This window comes from Polypterus senegalus, chromosome 1, assembly GCF_016835505.1.
Source record: "Polypterus senegalus isolate Bchr_013 chromosome 1, ASM1683550v1, whole genome shotgun sequence".
Taxonomy (NCBI): Eukaryota; Metazoa; Chordata; class Cladistia; order Polypteriformes; family Polypteridae; genus Polypterus; species Polypterus senegalus.
Window position 1 is genome coordinate 144,852,998 of NC_053154.1, and position 20,423 is coordinate 144,873,420.

General features: G+C 38.0%; 1 protein-coding gene across 2 annotated transcripts in view; it reads left to right on the forward strand.

Annotated features, from left to right (window-relative positions):
• The window catches only part of rhbdd1 (rhomboid domain containing 1), a 144,100-nt gene that overhangs the window by 96,424 nt on the left and 27,253 nt on the right, over nt 1-20,423 (forward strand). For both annotated transcript variants that reach the window (XM_039759739.1, XM_039759747.1), the window contains exons 4-5: nt 6,337-6,425; nt 6,558-6,614. In XM_039759739.1, the coding sequence (XP_039615673.1) occupies nt 6,337-6,425; nt 6,558-6,614 (146 nt within the window). The remainder of the gene's footprint in view (nt 1-6,336; nt 6,426-6,557; nt 6,615-20,423) is intronic.

Here is a 20,423-nt window from a genome sequence, read left to right on the forward strand (position 1 = left end):
AAAACCTATCAGGTATCATCATCAGAGGAAAAGGATTAGACATCTATACAGTGTATATTAAAATGTACCGACTCAAGAGTCTCAGAGAAAGAGAGGGCCTGACCTGGCATTTATACCAGACATTGCGCCCTGAGATTGACTGACAGCCCATAACAAGTTTCCACCCCATTGCATGGCACTCTCTAAAAAATAATGTATCAGTCATAATATGTTAAATATAATATACTAAATTGAGATCCTAGTCACAAGTGTACAACTCAAGTCCCACATTTTGTTATGCTATACACTTGTTTTTACTTATTTTACAATAATAAAGAATCTGATTTATCTTCTAGAAGAATGTCTTACTGAAAAATAACACAAACTTTCAGTAGATCATGTAGCAACAATGGAGTGTCACAAGCTCCCCTTGATCTTAAACTGGATTAATTCTGAAATTAGGTGAATGGGTAGACAAGACATTTTTTCTCTGTAATGATGATCAGAACTAGGGATATGCAGGTTAATTCACAGTATCACCGCTCTTCTTATCACTGAGCACAAGTTGAACACATGATGAATGCTTTTACTCTTGTGGGACTTTATAAGCAGTTATGGACTTCTTCTAATACTGTGCTAGATGACAAGGTTGTAGTGGAAATTTATAAGCTTAAATTGCCAGCACAGGTTTTTCCCCCGGACAGGTGTCAGAATCACATTTGTTTAAAGCGGAAAAATAATAAAGATTACTTTGACATGATAGAGAGATGTGGAACTATAGAGTGATAGTGTACTATATTTTTTTTTTACACACCCATTCAAATGGTTTGGTGGATGTCTCAAGGTATTCCTTAACATGACATTCTCTTGCCTACTAAAAAGTGTTCAAACTCTGCAGCTAGACATTAAGCGCCATCTAGTGACTTAAACACAATAAAGTACATCAGCACTCCAAAACGATCATTTATTTCAGTATCCCTAGCAAACAAATTGTTCAGAGATGTTGGGAGACTACAAATATCAACAGACTTCCACCTTAAATAATTTAGAGTTTTTTTCCTGTAGTGAGCATTCCAAGTGTTTTACAAGCTGAGAGCTACAGAAGAGTTGTTTGCATAAGTAGATTTTTATAGTTGTAGCACAGGGAGATATAAAGACTCTCTTACAGTCACACAGTGAGACAAAGGCTATTTGTTTTAATTTCAAACCTCTGGGCACTAGACTACACTACTTACATATTTTTACTCATACTGGAATTCTCTGTTTCTGACTTTCAGTTCCAAGGGGTGAGAACCCACAAAGTTGTGTATTCAAGGAAATGATCTGTCCCATTATTTTATATCTAATAAAGCACTGTAACAATCATCCTGAATCACATTTAATTAACAGCCCATTGTACAGAAGTGGTAAATGTTGCATTTACATGATAAAGTGATATCTGCTCCTTTAATCCAATCAGATGAACTACATTAATTAAATTTAAGCCAATCAGATGAACTTCAGGATGAACTAAATTATCAAACACTCTGCATTTGCTGTATTCTAAGCTGCACAATTAAATATAGTCACATGTGGGCTGCTGAGTTGCACAAAAAACAGACAGGAGAGGACTGAACAAATGGAACTTTTATTTTGGCACCTGCAGAAACATTTCTCAAGCTTAATTTGATATCTTTCGAACCCACATCAAAGCAGACAACTTCCTATTTGCCTCCATTACAACAACTCTAGTTCTTGAGTTTAAATTAACCTGCAGTTGTCTCCTTTGGAAGGACTCGACTGTAGAAAGAAAGGTGCAGCAGGAGCTGGGACAGGGTACAGAGGCAGTCTGGACAGGACAAGAGAGAAAACAAGACAACAGGTGCATAACGTGTAAGGCAGCAGCTGGACTGACATTCTGCATTCTGAGGCTATGTTTCTTTTGCATTAGAATGCCATTTAAATGAATATTTTCATTGTGGCCAAAGCTGAGCCTGGGGATGAGGCTCAGTGCGAACAGTCACTATACTGCTCAAAAACAAATTATTTCTGAACGCTGATATGACTCGTTCGTCCATTTCAAGGAGAATAGAGGTAAGTTTGTGGCAAATAGTGTCCTTGAGGGCTTCAAGGTTTTGAGGTTAGTGTGTGTATACCTTCAACTTGAGGATAGCCTCACAAGAAAAAATCTCACGGAGCGACATCAGATGAATGTGGAGGCCACTCAACATCACCGTGCAGGGAGATCAGCTTCCCTGGAAACATCTGTAAAACTTGCATGGATCCCCACACCGTATGAGCTGTCCCCCACCTCAAAAAAGTAAGGGCCTACAATGCCAAATTCTGCAACTGCGCACTAAACTGTAACACACTCTCTGTGTAGGGGTCTGTAATGAAGTTTACGAGGGTTGGGTTCAGCCCAGTAGCTAAAGTTTTGCTTACTTACACAACCATTCAAATGGAACTGTGCCTTGTCACTGCACATGACGATGACATCTCCATGAATGGTTTGCAGAATGTTTGCGCACAGCTCTATGGCTCTTCCAGTCTCTCTTGGTGAGCTCCTGCACTAACATCATTTTGTATGGATGGAAATTAAGGTCTTCATGCAAAATCCTCCTTAAAGACATGTTGGAAATGCCTAAGGCAGAAGCATGTTTTCACGTTGAATGTCTCGTAGACTACAAAATTGATGCCATTACATCTTGGATGTTTTCAAATGTTCGTACAGTCTGAGGATGGCCTGGAGATATTATGTTCAATGTTGTACCTGTCTGTCTAAATTTAGCCACCCACTGAAGAATTATTTTCCAATTTGGGATGTCACCGTTAGGAGGAATGTTGAAGTGCGTTCGGAAGGCGCTTTGTGCTATTTAAAAAAAAAAAAAAGGGAGGGAGACTAGGGAGAAAAGACATGATCATCTCGGAAGATAACTTGACGTCCCATAAGAGACACTTTAATGTCCCGCGAGACAAAGCAGTGAGACAACATTTAAAACAAGTTCACGCATTCTAACCAAGCAGTTGTTGGAATGCTTTTGGCAGAGAGACATCATATGCTCCCAGCTCTTAAAACAGCAACAAGTGAGAAGCAAAACATACAGCAAGCCAGCAGATGATCCAACTGCTTCTCCTTAGTGTGCATTCAGCCCATCCTCTATTCCCTCCCCACCCCGCCTTTCACAACGTGAGCGGCAGAGACACGAAGTGGCAAAAGGACAGCTGCTGTACAGGGTTTTAAATGATTGACGTGCAGCACGACAAACAGAACACTCAGCTCACCAGCAGCAGCAGCACAAAGACAGCAGCTGATCCGATGGCATCTCCTTAGCGTGCGTCCAGTTGCACAACGCAAGCAGCATTATACATCCTGCGAGAAAGATTTAACCATGCCCGGGGCTGGAATTAAAGGACAAGTATTGTTTTTACAAAAGTTTTAAAGTAAAAGTGAAAATAATGCATATGTAACAAGCCCTCAAGTGTGTGTGTGTGTGTGAAAAAAAAAATATATATATATTTTTTATATATCAGTGAAGTGCAGGAAAACAAGTATTGTAGATATTATTTATCAAATAAACATGTTCTATAGAAAACATTGTGCAGATACATAAACAAACATAATAGATGTGTGTGAAATACATACATACGTTGTATTATAATTTAAATAAAATAAAAGGAATCAACTAATAAAAAATTTTTGTCAACTTAGACAAAACACCAGTATTCCCAATGTTAGAAATCTCTACTGCTCACCAGTTCCATTCCAACACTGGTCTACCAGATAAACCTTAACTTACAAGTAATATTCTGCTTGCCAGAAGTTTCTTAACATTCCTAAGCATAGAAACCTTCTTCATTATCCATCACTGCAATTAGCTGGCACTGTTTCTCTTTGCTTGACATTGATCCCAAGCTGAATCCAAATAGTTGTTACAAGAAAAGCTATATGCAGTATACTTTTTTTTCTGTCAACCAATATTTTGTTTTTGTAATTTTTTAAATAATTATTAAAGAAAAGAAATGGGAAACAACCAAGTGAGAAATACTGTATGTTGATGCTTTTCATTTAGCCTAGTTCATTTAGATATAAGTATTCTAGAGTTGTTCATAAAACCCCAGCAACATCGCTTTTCCTGACCTGTTAACAATGGCAATTTAGAAACAAATAAATGGGCCATTTAAATCTTTATTTTTGCCCATTCTCTCTTTGATTTGCACATGCACATGTGCCAATCTTTAATATAACTTTGTCATCACATATGGATCTATCACGTCTGTCACTGATTGAGCAGTCAGAAGCACTGGACAGGCAGGTGTACCATAAAAAGAGGTTACTGTGTATATGGAATGTCTTCATCTAATAATGTACCATACTATATCTCATTTGAGATTAAGGAGTCCATAGAACCTCAAATATGAGATAATGGGTTAAGTTTTCAGCTCCTGACTTGTATGAATTACACAGTACATACAACGTATTGTTGCAAATAGGGTACTCTCAGAATAAGTGACAGATTAAGAGTGTGAAAGGGACCCAGGGGATGTAGCCTTGCAAAACTGTATTTTTGGTTGCTTTCCCACTGCAGGAACTTTCTTGAACCAATGAGTTTCTGTACGATGCAGGCCCTGGGCTACTTGTGGTCCCTAACCATTTTTGTGAGGTACATTTCCACCACACAATAGGAACTATAACAATTATGCAAAATGATGTGTAAGGAAGAGTGACGTGGTGTGAAGTGCAGCTCAATAGGGAGTTCACATCCTTATTGCATTGAAGGTATTGCGATTTCACATGGGAACCCACCATTGCTTCAATGTAGTGCAAAGCGCAGCATACCACAGAAGCCGGCTATGAAAAGTGATGCGGTGCAAATTGTGGAACTTCATCTACACTGATAAGTCTCTTTTAGGAGCTAAAGGAAGTACCAGGAACTACAAATGACTTGTGTTCCTATGGTGGGCATGCTAGAAAAGTTCCTGAGTTTCTAAAAAGTCCCTGGTTCCTGAAAAAAAGTTCCTGTGTTGGGAAAGCACCCTTAATTTCAGCAGCTCTTCACACCATGCTGCTTGAGTAGTGTAAGACAGAACCATTTAAGTTTATCCTGGAAGGCAACATTTTCTTCTTTAGCCAATCTTTAGTCATTAGTTAATTTTGTGTCTTGTGCAGTTGATAAAGTTTCACATGACCAGCTAATTTTTATGGTTAAAGGAAAAGATATGATTTAAATTCTGTTCTACTGTAAACTTTGAAGTATCTGGCAGTACTCTTTTATCTCTTATCTTTGAAGGCATAGCGAATATTTGCCCACTTTAAGTGATCCCAAAACCAGTGCAAAGGATTAATGTATTGATCCACAATTGAACTGAATATGTGGTTTGTTAGTACTGAGCAAAAGCTTATGTAATAATAAGAGGGTATGCCTCTTTGAATGGAGGCACACAGGTATCAAATGGTGCATCCACTCTTGGAAGATGTAGCAGGTGGTAGATGATGTTCCAGAATGTTCCATACATGCAATGTAAAGTTCATATTTTGAAGACATATTTTCAAACAGCCTTATTGACCCCTTATAAAGAGCAGATATGGTGGCCCAACATAGACAGTTGTGTCCAACTACATGACGTTTGCTGTTCAGTTGTTGTGGCAATCATGTTGCTATAGTCACAGTGACATTTTGGACTCACAGATACCAGTAATTTAGCATCAATCATTTATTCACTTATTCACAGCCCTCATTGTTGAACCATTCTTTATATGCTATAGCAGTAATAGACGTATAATGAATTTACCATGATCCAGCAGTTGTACTGTTTTATAGGTGTTTTATAGTAAGCTATAATGCAGGATCCTTTGGTGGTCACAAGCATAACAGAAATGCAAACCTAAATGTTTGCATACATTGATCTCCCATGCCAGTTTTCATTCAGTTTGGGCCTCAGGATGCATCTATTTAAATTCTTGTTCTTCTGCTTTTACTTTGTTCACTTGAAGATCTTTAAAGAAGGTTTTTAATTTTAATACCACTGAATAAAATATAAAATGATTTTTGTCTTATTTGTTAGCCCAATTCAGAGGCGGATATAGCACTTCTTAGAAAGAAACAATTTCTGGAGCTTGTCATAGTTTCCACCTTCTCATGCTTGGAGCAGTTTTCTTCTTAAGACACATTCACTAAATTATAAGGCACTTCCACCTGGTTCCTAATATTGTGGTGTCTAATCTGTGCTTTTTTACTATTAGGGCTGAAGTAATTTTTGCTACCTTATTTAGAAAAATACGCATTATTTTAATTATATGAATAAAAAAATACCAAGAAAACTTGTATACATGTGCAGGCAGCTGTTCAAGATTCTGATGAAGATGTCAATTTCTTTCAGAACTTCCTTTGTTGGACATCTTGCAGGAATTTTGGTTGGACTGATGTACACAAAAGGACCACTGAAAAAGATAATGAAGCTATGCTCAGGTATATACAGTATTTATAGTGATTCTTAATAATGGAGTTTCCATAAACATGTATTTTAGTAACATGTAATATGAATTTTTGAAAAATTAAGACTGAAAATGTGCATGTAACACTTTTTTTTTATCTCTATAGGAATCTTTTCTTCTGACCACCACCACTATTCCAGACCGCAGTACTTCAGCTCTTCAGGTATTACACTTTAATTGGCCACTTTCAAGTCACTTTTGCTTTTGTCAAGTTTGAGAGCCCAATATATCTGCCTTTGTGGTGTGATGGTAAGGGGCTATCTTCATGCATTTAGGAAGCTACAATAGTAAGGCACACCATTGCTTCCTCACAGTTACTTACCTTCATATAAACAGCATTTAGTGGATCAGAATGAGACAGTTTGTTATTATTAGATGTCTGTAGTGTCATTTCCAGAGGTCTGGAACCTGACCAACCATCAGAGCAGAGCTGCTGACTTTAATCCAAGATGATATAAGGTCAATTTTCCAATTTTCTTTCTTTTCTTTTCACTGCCCTAAGCTACCTCACAAATTAAAGAGCTACATTTAAAAATAAAGGATGTATTTTCCTAAACCCTTGGTCTTTGATGAGGAAAGCCTTGGTATGGGATCACATTAAAAATGGTTAATTTAAGTCCTTGCATTTTAAAGGATTGTAGTAAGATTGAATAAGAACATGATTATAGTGTATGATAATAGCTGCACGCCAGTGAAGTCAGATGGTAATAATTCCACAAGAAAGGGAAAAGCCCTGTGTTTTTTTCCTTCTCTTCTCATGGAGGTCATTGGAGGCAAACAAATCTCCTTTGAGTTTTATCTGATTGATTTTTCTCCAGGATGCATTCAAACCACATGAAACAAATTACAGTCCTGAGTCAACGTTAGCTGGATCTCGGCAAAAATTATCCAAATATATAAAATAAAACGTGGGTGAGGGTAGCATTTGGTGTTTCATAAATTCTTAAAGTCATACATTCAGTTTCAATAGCCAGTAGAAGTTTGCAATACTAAATTATAAAGAATGCCCTGGTGGAGGTTGGTGATGAAAAGCTCAATTGTCAGGTTTTAATGTGCGTTAAAAATTCTTTATATATAGTGCCTCACATCTATTACTTTTCTTTTGCCTGTTTTTTTTTTCTTTAATTTATTATTAGTGGAATCTGGAGATTATACATATGCTTGGCAGCATCCAGTATGAGCAGGCATAATCACTGTATGGTACATCCGCACTTGCTGAAATCAATTACTTTTTAGTGCTGCAACTCAACTTGTGAAGTTGTCCCTGGACTGCTAAGGGAAAAAGGGCACTCCATTAGGAAGCTTACAAAATTACAAAATGAGTTCACATTTAAAACTTGACACCATATTGTTTTTATTCCATCATTGTAGGAGTAGCCTTTAGAAAGGAATTATGTTAACATGCTGTTTAGTTTAAATTCATTATTAGTTTTAATTCATTAATTCATCTTATTCAATTTATAGTGTCGCAGGTGGTCTATCCAGAAACATTTGACCATCAGGCAGAAATCAGTCCTAGACAGTGGAGGTTCAGTCCATCATAGGGCACATGGATACATCCACAGTTCCTCATTTAAGACCAATTTAAACGTGCTAGTTTACTTAACCTGCAGTTCTTTATACATGTGAGGAAACTAGCAGCTTGTTTCATTTAAGTTACTGAAACAGATGAGTAAAGTATGTTTTTTTCTGTGTATTTTACATCCCAAAATAGAGCTCCTAACATTTGGAAGGAATATTGGCATTTTGCAAACTTTGGGGTGAACTATATACATTTTTTGGGCTGTGCATACAGATCAACAAGACAATTCTTTTTCACCTAGACTGTGATCTATATTCTGATCTACAGTTTCAAACAAGTGGATGAACAAAGATATCCCTTGCATAGTGTGGAGAGATGTACTGTCACAGGGGCCACAGCTTAATTTATGTTAAGACAAATGACTCACACAAGCTTCTTCCATGTGTCACTCTGTTAACAGTCTGCTGCAGGCCTGCCTCATCCTCTTTCCTTTTAATTCTCTACCTTTGCACATTTTTAGTCCATGAGCCTTATACTGTGTATTTGATAATGCTCCTCTTGCTCTCTAGAGTATAAGCAAGTAAAAGTAATTGCCTTGGTCACAGGTTACATAAATGACCATATCCATTGAGCCCCATCACCTACAGGCCTCATTTAATGTAAGGTGAAGTTATAATTATAACAGTGTTTGTATTTATTATCAATTCATCTATGTGTTTAAAACTTTTAATACACGTTAATGCAATCTGGAGCAGTTTCTTTCTATTTTTCTGGACTTATTCCTATAAGACCCTAATTTTTGTAAAGTGGTTTGGGTTCTGATAGCATTATAGAAATTTGTTACTTTAGGGTAAACTTGCAAAATAAAGTACATTTTCATTTTAGGAGGTAAGGTACCTTAAGATGGAGAGATGAAGTGGCAGTTTTTGGTGATATTATTGGCACAAATTTTCCTGAAACTCCCATAAAACTTTGTTTATATGTTTGTAGTATTTTGTTTATTTTCAAGGCTGTCCTACAATACATGATAGTAATGCTTAGCCATACAATGTACATGATCTCTTAGAATTTATTAACTTTCATGTTCTTCACTAATCAAATTAGTAGACCTAACCAATGTCAAAAAAATGTGCCCTAAACTGTAATGGAGCCACTGAATGTTTTCAATGTGGAGACAAGCATTCATGTCTATAAACATCTCTTGGTATTAATATGGAATGTATGCTCCACATCCTGATTTTGCAATCCACCATTTTAAAGTTTTCAACAAGCTGTTCTTAGCAAAAGTTGATATGAAAATGGGTGTAAATATCAATATTAAATAACAACATTTGTGCTTTAATTTTTTTGGTTAACCTCTTCCAGATAATCTGGATTGTTAGGAGAATTATTTTATGTCCAAGACTATTTTCCTAAAGTACTGTAATAAGTCTCAGACATGTGATGATCCTCCATAATTCCTATAATAATATTGAAGCAGAAGTTCTACTGGACTGAATTCTTTGTTGATGGTCAAATTGCATTGGAGGTAAATGCAGTGCATCCGAAAAGTATTCACAGCGCATCACTTTTACCACATTTTGTTATGTTACAGCCTTATTCCAAAATGGATTAAATTCATTTTTTTTCTTAGAATTCTACACACAACAGCCCATAATGACAACGTGAAAAAAGTTTACTTGAGGTTTTTGCAAATTTATTAAAAATAAAAAAACTGAGAAATCACATGTACATAAGTATTCACAGCCTTTGCTCAATACTTTGTTGATGCACCTTTGGCAGCAATTACAGCCTCAAGTCTTTTTGAATATGATGCCACAAGCTTGGCACACCTATCTTTGGCCAGATTCGCCCATTCCTCTTTGCAGCACCTCTCAAGCTCCATCAGGTTGGATGAGAAGAGTCGGTGCCCAGCCATTTTAAGATCTATCCAGAGATGTTCAATCGGATTCAAGTCTGGGCTCTGGCTGGGCCACTCAAGGACATTCACAGAGTTGTCCTGAAGCCACTCCTTTGATATCTTGGCTGTGTGCTTAGGGTCGTTGTCCTGCTGAAAGATGAACCGTCGCCCCAGTCTGAGGTCAAGAGCGCTCTGGAGCAGGTTCTCATCCTGTATGTCTCTGTACATTGCTGCAGTCATCTTTCCCTTTATCCTTATTAGTCTCCCAGTTCCTGTCGCTGAAAAACATCCCCACAGCAAGATGCTGCCATAGCCATGCTTCACTGTAGGGATGGTATTGGCCTGGTGATGAGTGGTGCCTGGTTTCCTCCAAACATGACGCCTGGCATTCACACCAAAGAGTTCAATCTTTGTCTCATCAGATAAGAGAATTTTGTTTCTCATGGTCTGAGAGTCCTTCAGGTGCCATTTGGCAAACTCCAGGTGGGCTGCCATGTGCCTTTTACTAAGGAGTGGCTTCCGTCTGGCCACTCTACCATACAGGCCTGATAGGTGGATTGCTGCAGAGATGGTTGTCCTTCTGGAAGGTTCTCCTCTCTCCACAGAGGACCTCTGGAGCTCTGATAGAGTGACCATCGGGTTTTTGGTCACCTCCCTGACTAAGACCCTCCTCCCCCGATCGCTCAGTTTATATGGCCGGCCAGCTCTAGGAAGAGTCCTGGTGGTTTCGAACTTCTTCCACTTACAGATAATGGAGGCCACTGTGCTCATTGGAACCTTCAAAGCAGCAGAAATGTTTCTGTAACCTTCCCCAGATTTGTACCTTGAGACAATCCTGTTTTAGAGGTCTACAGACAATTCCTTTGACTTCATGCTTGGTTTGTGCTCTGACATGAACTGTCAACTGTGGGACCTTATATAGACAAGTGTGTGCCTTTCCAAATCATGTCCAATCAACTGAATTTACCACAGGTGGACCAATTAAGCTGCAGAAACATCTCAAGGATGATCAGGGGAAACAGGATGCACCTGAGCTCAATTTTGAGCTTCATGGCAAAGGCTGTGAATACTTATGTACATGTGCTTTCTCAGTTTTTTTATTTTTAATAAATTTGCAAAAATCTTAAGTAAACTTTTTTCACGTTGTCATTATGGGGTGTTGTGTAGAATTCTGAGGAAAAAAAAGAATTTAATCCATTTTGGAATAAGCCTGTAACATAACAAAATGTGGAAAAAGTGAAGCGCTGTGAATACTTTCTGGATGCACTGTACGTCTTACTGCTTTATTGATGTAATATTTAAAACTTTTAAGGTGGCAGCAAGCTTTTTGGATAAGGTATTTGTCATTATTTCAAACATCAAATAAATAAATATTACAAACTATAGTACATTTAAAAAGTTAGAAACAAACTGCTAAAGATGTAAGTGTAAACTTGTATCATGTACCCTATTTCATATTAGGTGTGCTTATATTATGCTGGATCTGGGTTAGTTGCAAACAAATTAAAAGCATTGCGTTTTTACAGTATGTCAGTCTTTTATGAAAAATCTGTTAATCTCTACATTAGTAATGATGTACTCTTTGGGAGAGCTGGAGAAAAGAGCAAATGTTGGGTCAAAAAAATTGAATCTGACCTGGCTGAATCATCTCAAAATATTATCTTTTATGACCTCCCAACACAATGCACATGTTTAATGATAGCCCAGTGCTTTAAAAAGGCTTTCAGTCAATGATTTCTTGTGTAACATGGGTGTTTTTGCACAGCTGCCTCACCTCTCATATTGCCTTCAGTGTTTTTACATATAACTACTTTTTCCCTAGCATTTTCTTACAAATGCTCACTTCTAATTGCCTCCCTTTTGTTAAAATTGTAAACAATGAATAAAGCTAATTTTGAACATAGCTTGACAATGTTCTTTCTCACAGAGCAGTGTGTTTGAACAGAATTAGTCTTTTTAAGAAAAAAGCAGTGAAGGTAGAAAGCCAACAAATTATGAAAAAAAAAATACTGTTTTGTTCATTGCCATATTAGGAAACATCTTTGTATCGAAGATAAAAAGCTGAAACTGTTGAAATAAACTTGAATTAAAAACAGTGGATTTACATTAGAGTATTGTTTCTAAGTTTCTGTATTCTAAAAAAATTCTAATTCTAAAATTCATAATGTATGTAAGAAACTCAAATTCAAAGTTATAATGTCATCTAAAGTACATATTGCATAGTTCAATGAAGTACTTACTTATATGTCTTTTGTAGACAAATTGTGGTAGCACAGTACCAACAACAGACAGTAAATGCAACACAGACAATGACTATCGTACATTGAAAGCAACATATGTACACTCATGCAGTTGCCGGTATGAACAGCTGTCAAGTAGCTTTGTGACCTGGGAATAAAAGATGCCTCTAATCTACCATTGTGTGCGCTATTGCTTTTACAATGTTTTTCAGGATAGAGGAGGGGAAAAGTGTTGTGTGTGGGATGACTGATGTCTATAATAATACAGTTTGTTGTTTTAAAACAACAATTGTTATATATGCCTCGTACAGAATGCAGATTTCTTGGGAGAGATAGAGGAAAATATCTGCCCAGGATGACTAGGTTCCTTGATAGTTTCTTTTGCGTTTCCCAGATAGCACATGGCAAATATGTCCTACAGAAATGATATCCATGTCCTAATGATGATCTGATCTGTTTCACCACCCTCTGCAATGCCTTGCAGTCCTTAACTGAACTGTTGCCATACCAGCACACCACACAACCTGTCAAAATGGACTCTAAAATACATTTATAAAAGTAGATGAGGGTTGCTGTAGACATTGCGGTTTTCCTCAGTCTTCTGAGAAAGTAAAGTTGCTAATGGGCCGTTTTAATGACTGCTGTAGTGTGTTCTGTCCACCTAAGATTGTTGGTGATGGTAACCCCAGGAATTTAAAATGGTTTACTTTTTCCACAGCCTCGCTCCCAATGTAAATGGGAGTGGGATTTACCTGCCGCTTCCTGAAATCAATTGTCTCCTTAGTCTTGTTGACATTCAGAGAGAGGTTATTGTGCTGACACCACTCTGAGAGGATCCTAATCTCCTCTAGTTAGACTGTCTCACCATTGTCTATGATCAAACCTAGAACGTTGGAATCGTCAGCAGACGTTTGATGGTATTGGAGATATATTTGACCATACAATCATGGGTGAACAGGTAGTATAACAGGGAACTCAATAAACTGCCCTGAGGGGTGTCATTGTTCAGGATCAGCATAGAGAAGGTGTGTCTACCAATCCGGATCTGATGGTGTCTGCCAGTTAGAACGTCCAAGATCCAGTTGCACAGGGTGGCACTAACACCCAGGTCAAGAAACTTGCGATCAGTCTGGACGGCATTACAGTGTGGTCTCTCTCCTGCTTCATGAAATCAATTACAGCGCCTTGGTTTTCCTGACTTCAATGGAGGTATTCTTTTCCCAGTACAGATGTGTCAGAATGCAAATATCTTCTCTGTGAGCAATTTCATCATTATTGGTGATATGACTTTTATTGGTGATCTGGTCTACAATGGTTTTTATAATCAGCAAAGTTATTGACAGCGCTGAGGTTGTGTTTACCGATGCTACCCTGTACTTTTACCTGTGTTGAAGATGAGTGCAGAGGAAGTGATGTTGGTAGTTTATTCCATAATCCAGATGCGCAGAGTGGCATTATATTCCAAGGAGCTTTATGATCAGATTTGATGGTGTAGCAGTGGTAAATGCTAAGATTAAGTCTATAAAGGATGTTCTACAAATCTGGTGCCTTGTCTGTTTAGTTATGGCAGCAGCAGAAATATTTGCAAGATTACAACTCTACAAAAGAAATATAAAGAAAGCTAAATTTCTCAGGTTAGCTAAATAATCTTTTGATTAATAAATGTTCTGAAATTTTGTACTATGTTATCTAGCCACATTTGAAACACCAAAGCATGTACACTCAAATTAGCTTATACTTGATTAAAGCATATATTTTTCTTTGTTTCAGTCATTAAGACAGCATTGAAATGTCACCTATACAGTGTTTTAAAAAACTAATTGAGAATAATAATAGTAATGAACAAACTTTGTGATGAAAATCATTATGAGCATTTCTTCTTTTCCAAGAAGCTGCTTATGATGCTGCTGCTTTCATTTTACTCAGTAATGAGCTGAATGTTTTCAGATCACAGGTTCTCAGCTTGGTGCACACAGTATACTTTAGATTTAAACTTCAAATAGAGCATTACAGTGGGTACATCAGCAGGAACAAGATCATGTGGTACTTTGTTCAAATTCCAGGGTCTTAAAACACCTTTAAATACACCTAATCTTTACTTTTTTCAACTACTGATAATGTGACATCACTAATTCTCCAACTTCCCGTGTAGGTAGAAGGCTGAAATTTAGCAGGCTTGTTCCTTACAGCTTACGTACAAGAGTTAAGCAGGTTTCATTTCGAAATTCTACGTGTAACGGTCATAACGGTTGACAACGTCCGCCATGTTGAACGTTATTATTTATGGCCCCATCATCACGAAATTTGGTAGGCGGCTTCCCTGCGCTAACGGAAACCGATGTACATACTTATTTCGGTGGTATGATGCCACTGTCGACCGCCATATTGAACTTTCCAACGGTCTTTGTTACCTAAAGGGCCCATCTTCAAGAAATTTGGTATGCGGGTTCCCAACGCTAACTGAATCCTACTTACGTACATATATACGTCCATAGCCTGCAGCTCGGTCGACGTGTGAGGCGGCGTTGGGTCCCCCATCCCAACGCCTCCCACGTTGTTGGCTGCCTGCCTATATAAGGCCGTCCGTCGCTCCGGTCTCTTCATTCGCTTCCTTGCTTCGCCACGGGATTCACGTCACCCTGCTGATAACTGCAGCCTTTTTATTTAATCCACGACTTCTCTGCTGTTTTATTGTTCGTTTATTACGATTATAGTTATTGTGTAGGTATTTTAGAGTTATTTACATTGTTCAGGTACCGATTTCCTTTATCGTTCCAACCGTACCCCCATTAACATGTCTGTCAAAGTGATCACCATCGATCAAAGAACTGGCACTTACTGAGTTGGTTTCCATGCCCGGAGATGGCACCTGCCTTTTCCATTCTCTGGTTTACATATTGCACGGCCATATCAGGCTCACTCTTGATATCTGGAGGAACATTGTGTCTTATGTATTGAATGACTGGGACAGGTTCAAGGTGTGGACTGATAATTTTACTACACAGGAGCACTATAAGAGTGAAATGCTTAAGCCCTTCACCTATGGTTCTGCATGCGAGTTGATGGCTGCCGGTGAATTGTTCGGTTGTCGCTTTCAAGTGTACAAAAATGGTCAAATATTTTACACCTTTGGACAATCGCCAATGCCTCTTAAACATCTTAGATTCACAGGTGAACATTTCAGTAGTGGACACTTTGATGTTTATGAATGTTTAAACTCTCAAAAGCTGGATGTGAAGTTATCGATGAAACTGGTTGTATGCTTACAACTCTTGACAGTTGCCGAAATTCACTTAAACACAACAAGTCCTGCAAATACTGTCATAATTGAAACAAACCATGAAACTCAAACCAATTATAACAGCAGCAATCCAAGCTGTGAGATTTGAGGCAAGATTGCTTTTCACATGGCCAACTGTACGTTGCATGCTCAAGAGTAAGCTCAGCGCACAGCTTGGTCATATTAGAACCGGAGGGCCGAACTGTGGTATACAAAGAGATCCTTAACAATTAATTATTGGTATATTTTCCCTCAGTTTAAAAAGGTTTACTTTTCTTCTTATTGAAGATTTCAAGGCAGTACTTCGCCGCTGCGAAGTGCGGGTATTTTGCTAGTCTGTAATAATTGTAAAACAATTTGTAAGCCTAGAACATAGATTCTTCAATACTTTTAAGGAACATTGAAAAATCTTTGTTATGCATGTTTAATTATTCCTTCCATCCATGCAGGGTCGTGCCAGTCCTAGCAAGCATTTAACCTGAGGCAGAATCAATCCCAAGACGGGGGGCCAGCTCATCGCAGGGTGAATACAAGCATTAGTATTATTATTATTATTACTAGTAGTAGTAGTAGTAATAGTAGTAGTAGTAGCATCAGTTTAGCATCACTAAATCCCCTAACCTGCTTGCTTTTGGAAGGAAACAGAAGCATGCAGAGGAAACCCACCAGGAAAACATACAAACTCCAGGCAGAGGGACACCTGGGAAGTGACCCATTACTGCAATGCAGCAGCACTTCCACAACGCCACCATGCCCCCACATGTTTAATTAGTAACAGTATACATTATTTAAATGAAATTAACAATTTATCTGTAAAATGTAATATACATACAGTACTTTAATGCATTTCATCATAAAAATGATATCAACTGTACCTCCTAGTATTCTAACAGCACACAGCTCTTAGAGGGTAGCTCTTGGAAATCTAAATCAACTTAGAAGCCAGTTGTCATCATGGGACAAGAAGTCCGTATGATCTGCAAATATGTGCTCTCTTCTAATTCTTTCATCTGCGATGTCTTCTAACAACGCTAAGCAGCCATGGTAGTTGGAATAGTTTGATCATTCCATGCACCATTATATTGTTACAGACTGATTACAATCAATGTGTAAATGATATGCAAATAATTTCGATGTATTCGATAATGTCTGTGTCGTGGATGTGAATATGAGAAAGAAAGGGAAATGACACAGAAACAGCACTGCTTTGATGCTGGGTGCCACCTGTTTACAATGCCAAGCAGAAACACGTTGCATGGTCTGAGGCTGAATGAAAATGTGCATGGCTTTTCTTCAACTTTAGTTTTTATAAATCTCGAGGTGAATGTGTAAATGGCTGTATGCAACATTTTTGTGTGTATGCACTATACATGAGGCCCCTGGTCACTGCAGGCCAGATTTGAACACAACATCCTTGCTGAGGACATGCACATCAACTGATGATCTGCAGGAGTCCACAGGTAGTATAGAAATTGAAAGCTGTAAAAAATTTGTACAGTGGAACTGACAGAAAAATTCTGTTTCGTTTTTCTTTCCATTTTGTTCTGCACCAGACCAGGAAGGATAATTATTTCACCTCGGAGTGCTCTGTTAGGTTTTTATAAAAAAGATGGTCCAAAGTTTCATGTCCACAAAGGATATGATTGATCACATAGTGAGTTTGATAAGATAACTTATTATGTACTCAAATTGCCTACAGGTATTAAAGCTTCAAAGAGCCCCCTTTTATGCTAATGCATTGCCTACGTTATACATTTATATTTATATTGCCATATCAACCTTTGTATCTCTTTAACAGAATCTCTTTTGAGATTCTTTAGACCAAAATAAAGTACAAGATTCATTACAAAGGGTTTCGAGAAATGCTCGGTAATTACCAAACAATTTTAAGTATGAGATAATAAAATACTTAGCATTACAAAACTTTAGGAAATTGCGCCCTAGATGAGTAAGCCATACATGGTTACATCTTATTTAAATCGGGTACCACACAGGAACCAAAAGAAGGAGAAGGATTCCATTTAAAGTAACCACTCAAACATATTGTAATATCCCAAAGGTCTGGCAATGGTTCAGCATTTTTAAGTAGTTAAGGACAACACTGATACTTGCCTACCAAACTATAGGCACATTTGAATAGTTCATTGTAAAGTGATTCTCTTTTCTAAGTTAAAAATAGGACATCTGTTACTCATTGTGCTGTGGTAGGTGGCTTAAAATTTTTTCAGTTGAGCAATATACAGTGCAGTGTAAAGTGTTTGCCCTCTTCCTGATTTCCTCTGTTTTGGCTTATTCATAACATTTAATTTTTTGAGATCTCCAAGAAAATTTATTATAATACAAAATACTACCTGAGCAAGCACAATGAACTATTTTTTTAAAAATAATTGTGTATTTTTTAATGAAAAAAGTTCACCAACATCTATATCACTTGTGTGAAAAAGCAATTACCCCCTTAGTCACTCAGTCAAACAATGAACCAAATTTAAATGATAAACTTGTTTGTCTCCCTGCCCTGTTGAATCTAAATATCACTTAACTAGAGCCTATCTAGCAAGGTGAAGTTGGCCAAAAGAACTCAACAAGACGCACACCTTGCCTTAATCAAAAGAAAATCCCGTAGAGCTGAGAAAGAAAGTTATTAAAATATATCTGTCTAGAAAGGGTTACAAAGTAAAATCTAATACTGTGGGACTCCAGCAGAGAACACTGAAAGCCATCATCTCCACATGGAGAAAATTTGAATAGTGGTAAAACTGTACAGAAGTGGCTGGCAAAATTGCACCAAGAGCAAACAGAAAACTCATAAAGGAAATCCGAGAAGAACTCAGACAAACATCTAAGTACCTGTAGCCCTCTCTCAGGTCTGTTAATATCACCAATCTTGATTCCACTATTTAAAGAAGCTAGGCAAAAATGGTGTCCACGAGAGAGTTACAAGGTAAAATCTCTTGCTAAACAAGTGGATCATAAAGGCTCATCTAACATTTTGCTAAAGAACACCTTGATTACCCGCATAACTTTTGCGATAATGTGCTGTGGACAAATGAGTCAAAACTAGAAGTTTTTGTAAGCCGTTGGTCCTCTTACATATGGTGTAACGCTAACACACCATTAAATTGTATAGATGGTCAAGGAGCAGTGGAAAAGGTTCAAAAGCATTTCAGTAGAGTTTAATTCTGAAATTTGGAAAGATTAAGAAATTAAAAAGTAGTCAGTAATGGATAAATACAGACATAAAAAATGAGATTTTAAAGAGAGAAAAATCTATACAGTATAATGTGTTATGAAAGATGCCCGGACACAGACAGATACTGGGACAGCCAAATCCAAAACACAGGCTATTTATTTTCTTTTATGCAACACACGGTGCACAAACCCCCACAATAAACTCAGCTCACAGTCTTTTTCCTTTTCTTTCCTTCTGCCGCCTCCACTCCTCTCTCGCAAGCTCTGTCCACTACCACACGACCCCGGCTCCCTGAGTGGAGTGAAGCGGCCTCCTTTATAGTGCACACGGAAGTGCTCCAGGTGCTTCCTATTTAACATCTGGCAGCACTTCTGGGTGTGGCCGAGGTGCTATATGCCAAGGCTCTGGAGATGTCCAGGCCGCCCCTTGGTGGTGGGCACGGACCCCGACAGGGTTGAGCTTCCCTACTCCGTATCCATGGCCCGGATGCTATCCAGGGGTGTTGCCCTCTTGCGCCACAGGGAAGATTTTGTACCTCTCCCGGTCCTTCCCTTCTCCAGGCTTCCTGGTGGGGCAAGGTCCCTGGTCATCTGCTACAGTGTACATGAAAACTAACTCTGGCCCTTACTGTAAGACTCATGATAGCAAAGGTTAAAATAAACACAAAAACAAACGGAGATTAAGAGAAATGCAGTGAAAAATGCAAAAGAAATCATAGTAATTTCTACAGACATGAAGTGGAGGAATGAAATGTATTAGGAACAGTATGAGTAAACTTACAGATAAAGATATTGAAGTAGCAGATGCACTAAATGAATAATTTTCATTTTTATTTTTATACATGTGAAGGTCAGTAAACTCTCAGAAGCCACAGGGATATTAAGAGGTACTTTTGATTTTGGAAATGGCAGTGAGATGATTTTGGAAACTGCACATAGTGAAGTTCTGATGAGATTAACATGACAGAAATCAAACAAACTGGTGGGGCCAGAAAACTCAAGGAGGTTTGTGAGTGCATATACAAACCCTTGACGTTTATTCGAGGAGTAGTGGAGCAGCTTTAAAAAATGTTTTACATGTAATGCAGGACAGATACATACCTAAATTTGGAATTAATAGGAAACTAAAAAAGCTCCATGGTGGATTAATAAAGATTTAAAAAAGAAGTTGCAAAGGAAAAAACTGCTTTATAAGGCATATAAGACTAATGACTGCAAAGTGAATCGTAGAGTGTATGAGAACATGAGGGCAACCATTAAGAAGGATATCAAGAAGGCTGAAAGACAGTTGGAGAGGAATATAGCAGATAAGGTGAAAGAAGACCCCAAGAGATTCTTTCAGTATTTTACTAGTAAAAGAACAGTCAAGGAGGAGGTCAAGTGCATCAAGAATAGTAAAGGGAAATTAAAAGATACAGACAGAAGGACTTGGATAGCATACAGACTTGGGCAGATTTGTGGCAGATGAAATTTAATGTCAGTAAATGTAAAGTATTACACATAGGAAGTAAAAATGTTAGGTTTCAATATACAATGGGCGGTCGGAAAATCAAGAGTACACCTTATGAGAAGGATTTAGGAATCATAGTGGACTCTAAGCTATCGACTTCCCGACAGTGTTCAGAAGCCATTAAGAAGGCTAACGGAATGTTAGGTTATATAGCACGATGTGTGGAGTACAAGTCCAAGGAGGTTATGTTCAACCTTTATAATGCACTGGTGAGGCCTCATCTTGAGTACTGTGTGCAGTTTTGGTCTCCAGGCTGCAAAAAGGACATAGCAGCGCTAGAAAAGGTCCAGAGAAGAGTGACTAGGCTGATTCCAGGGCTACAGGGGTTGAA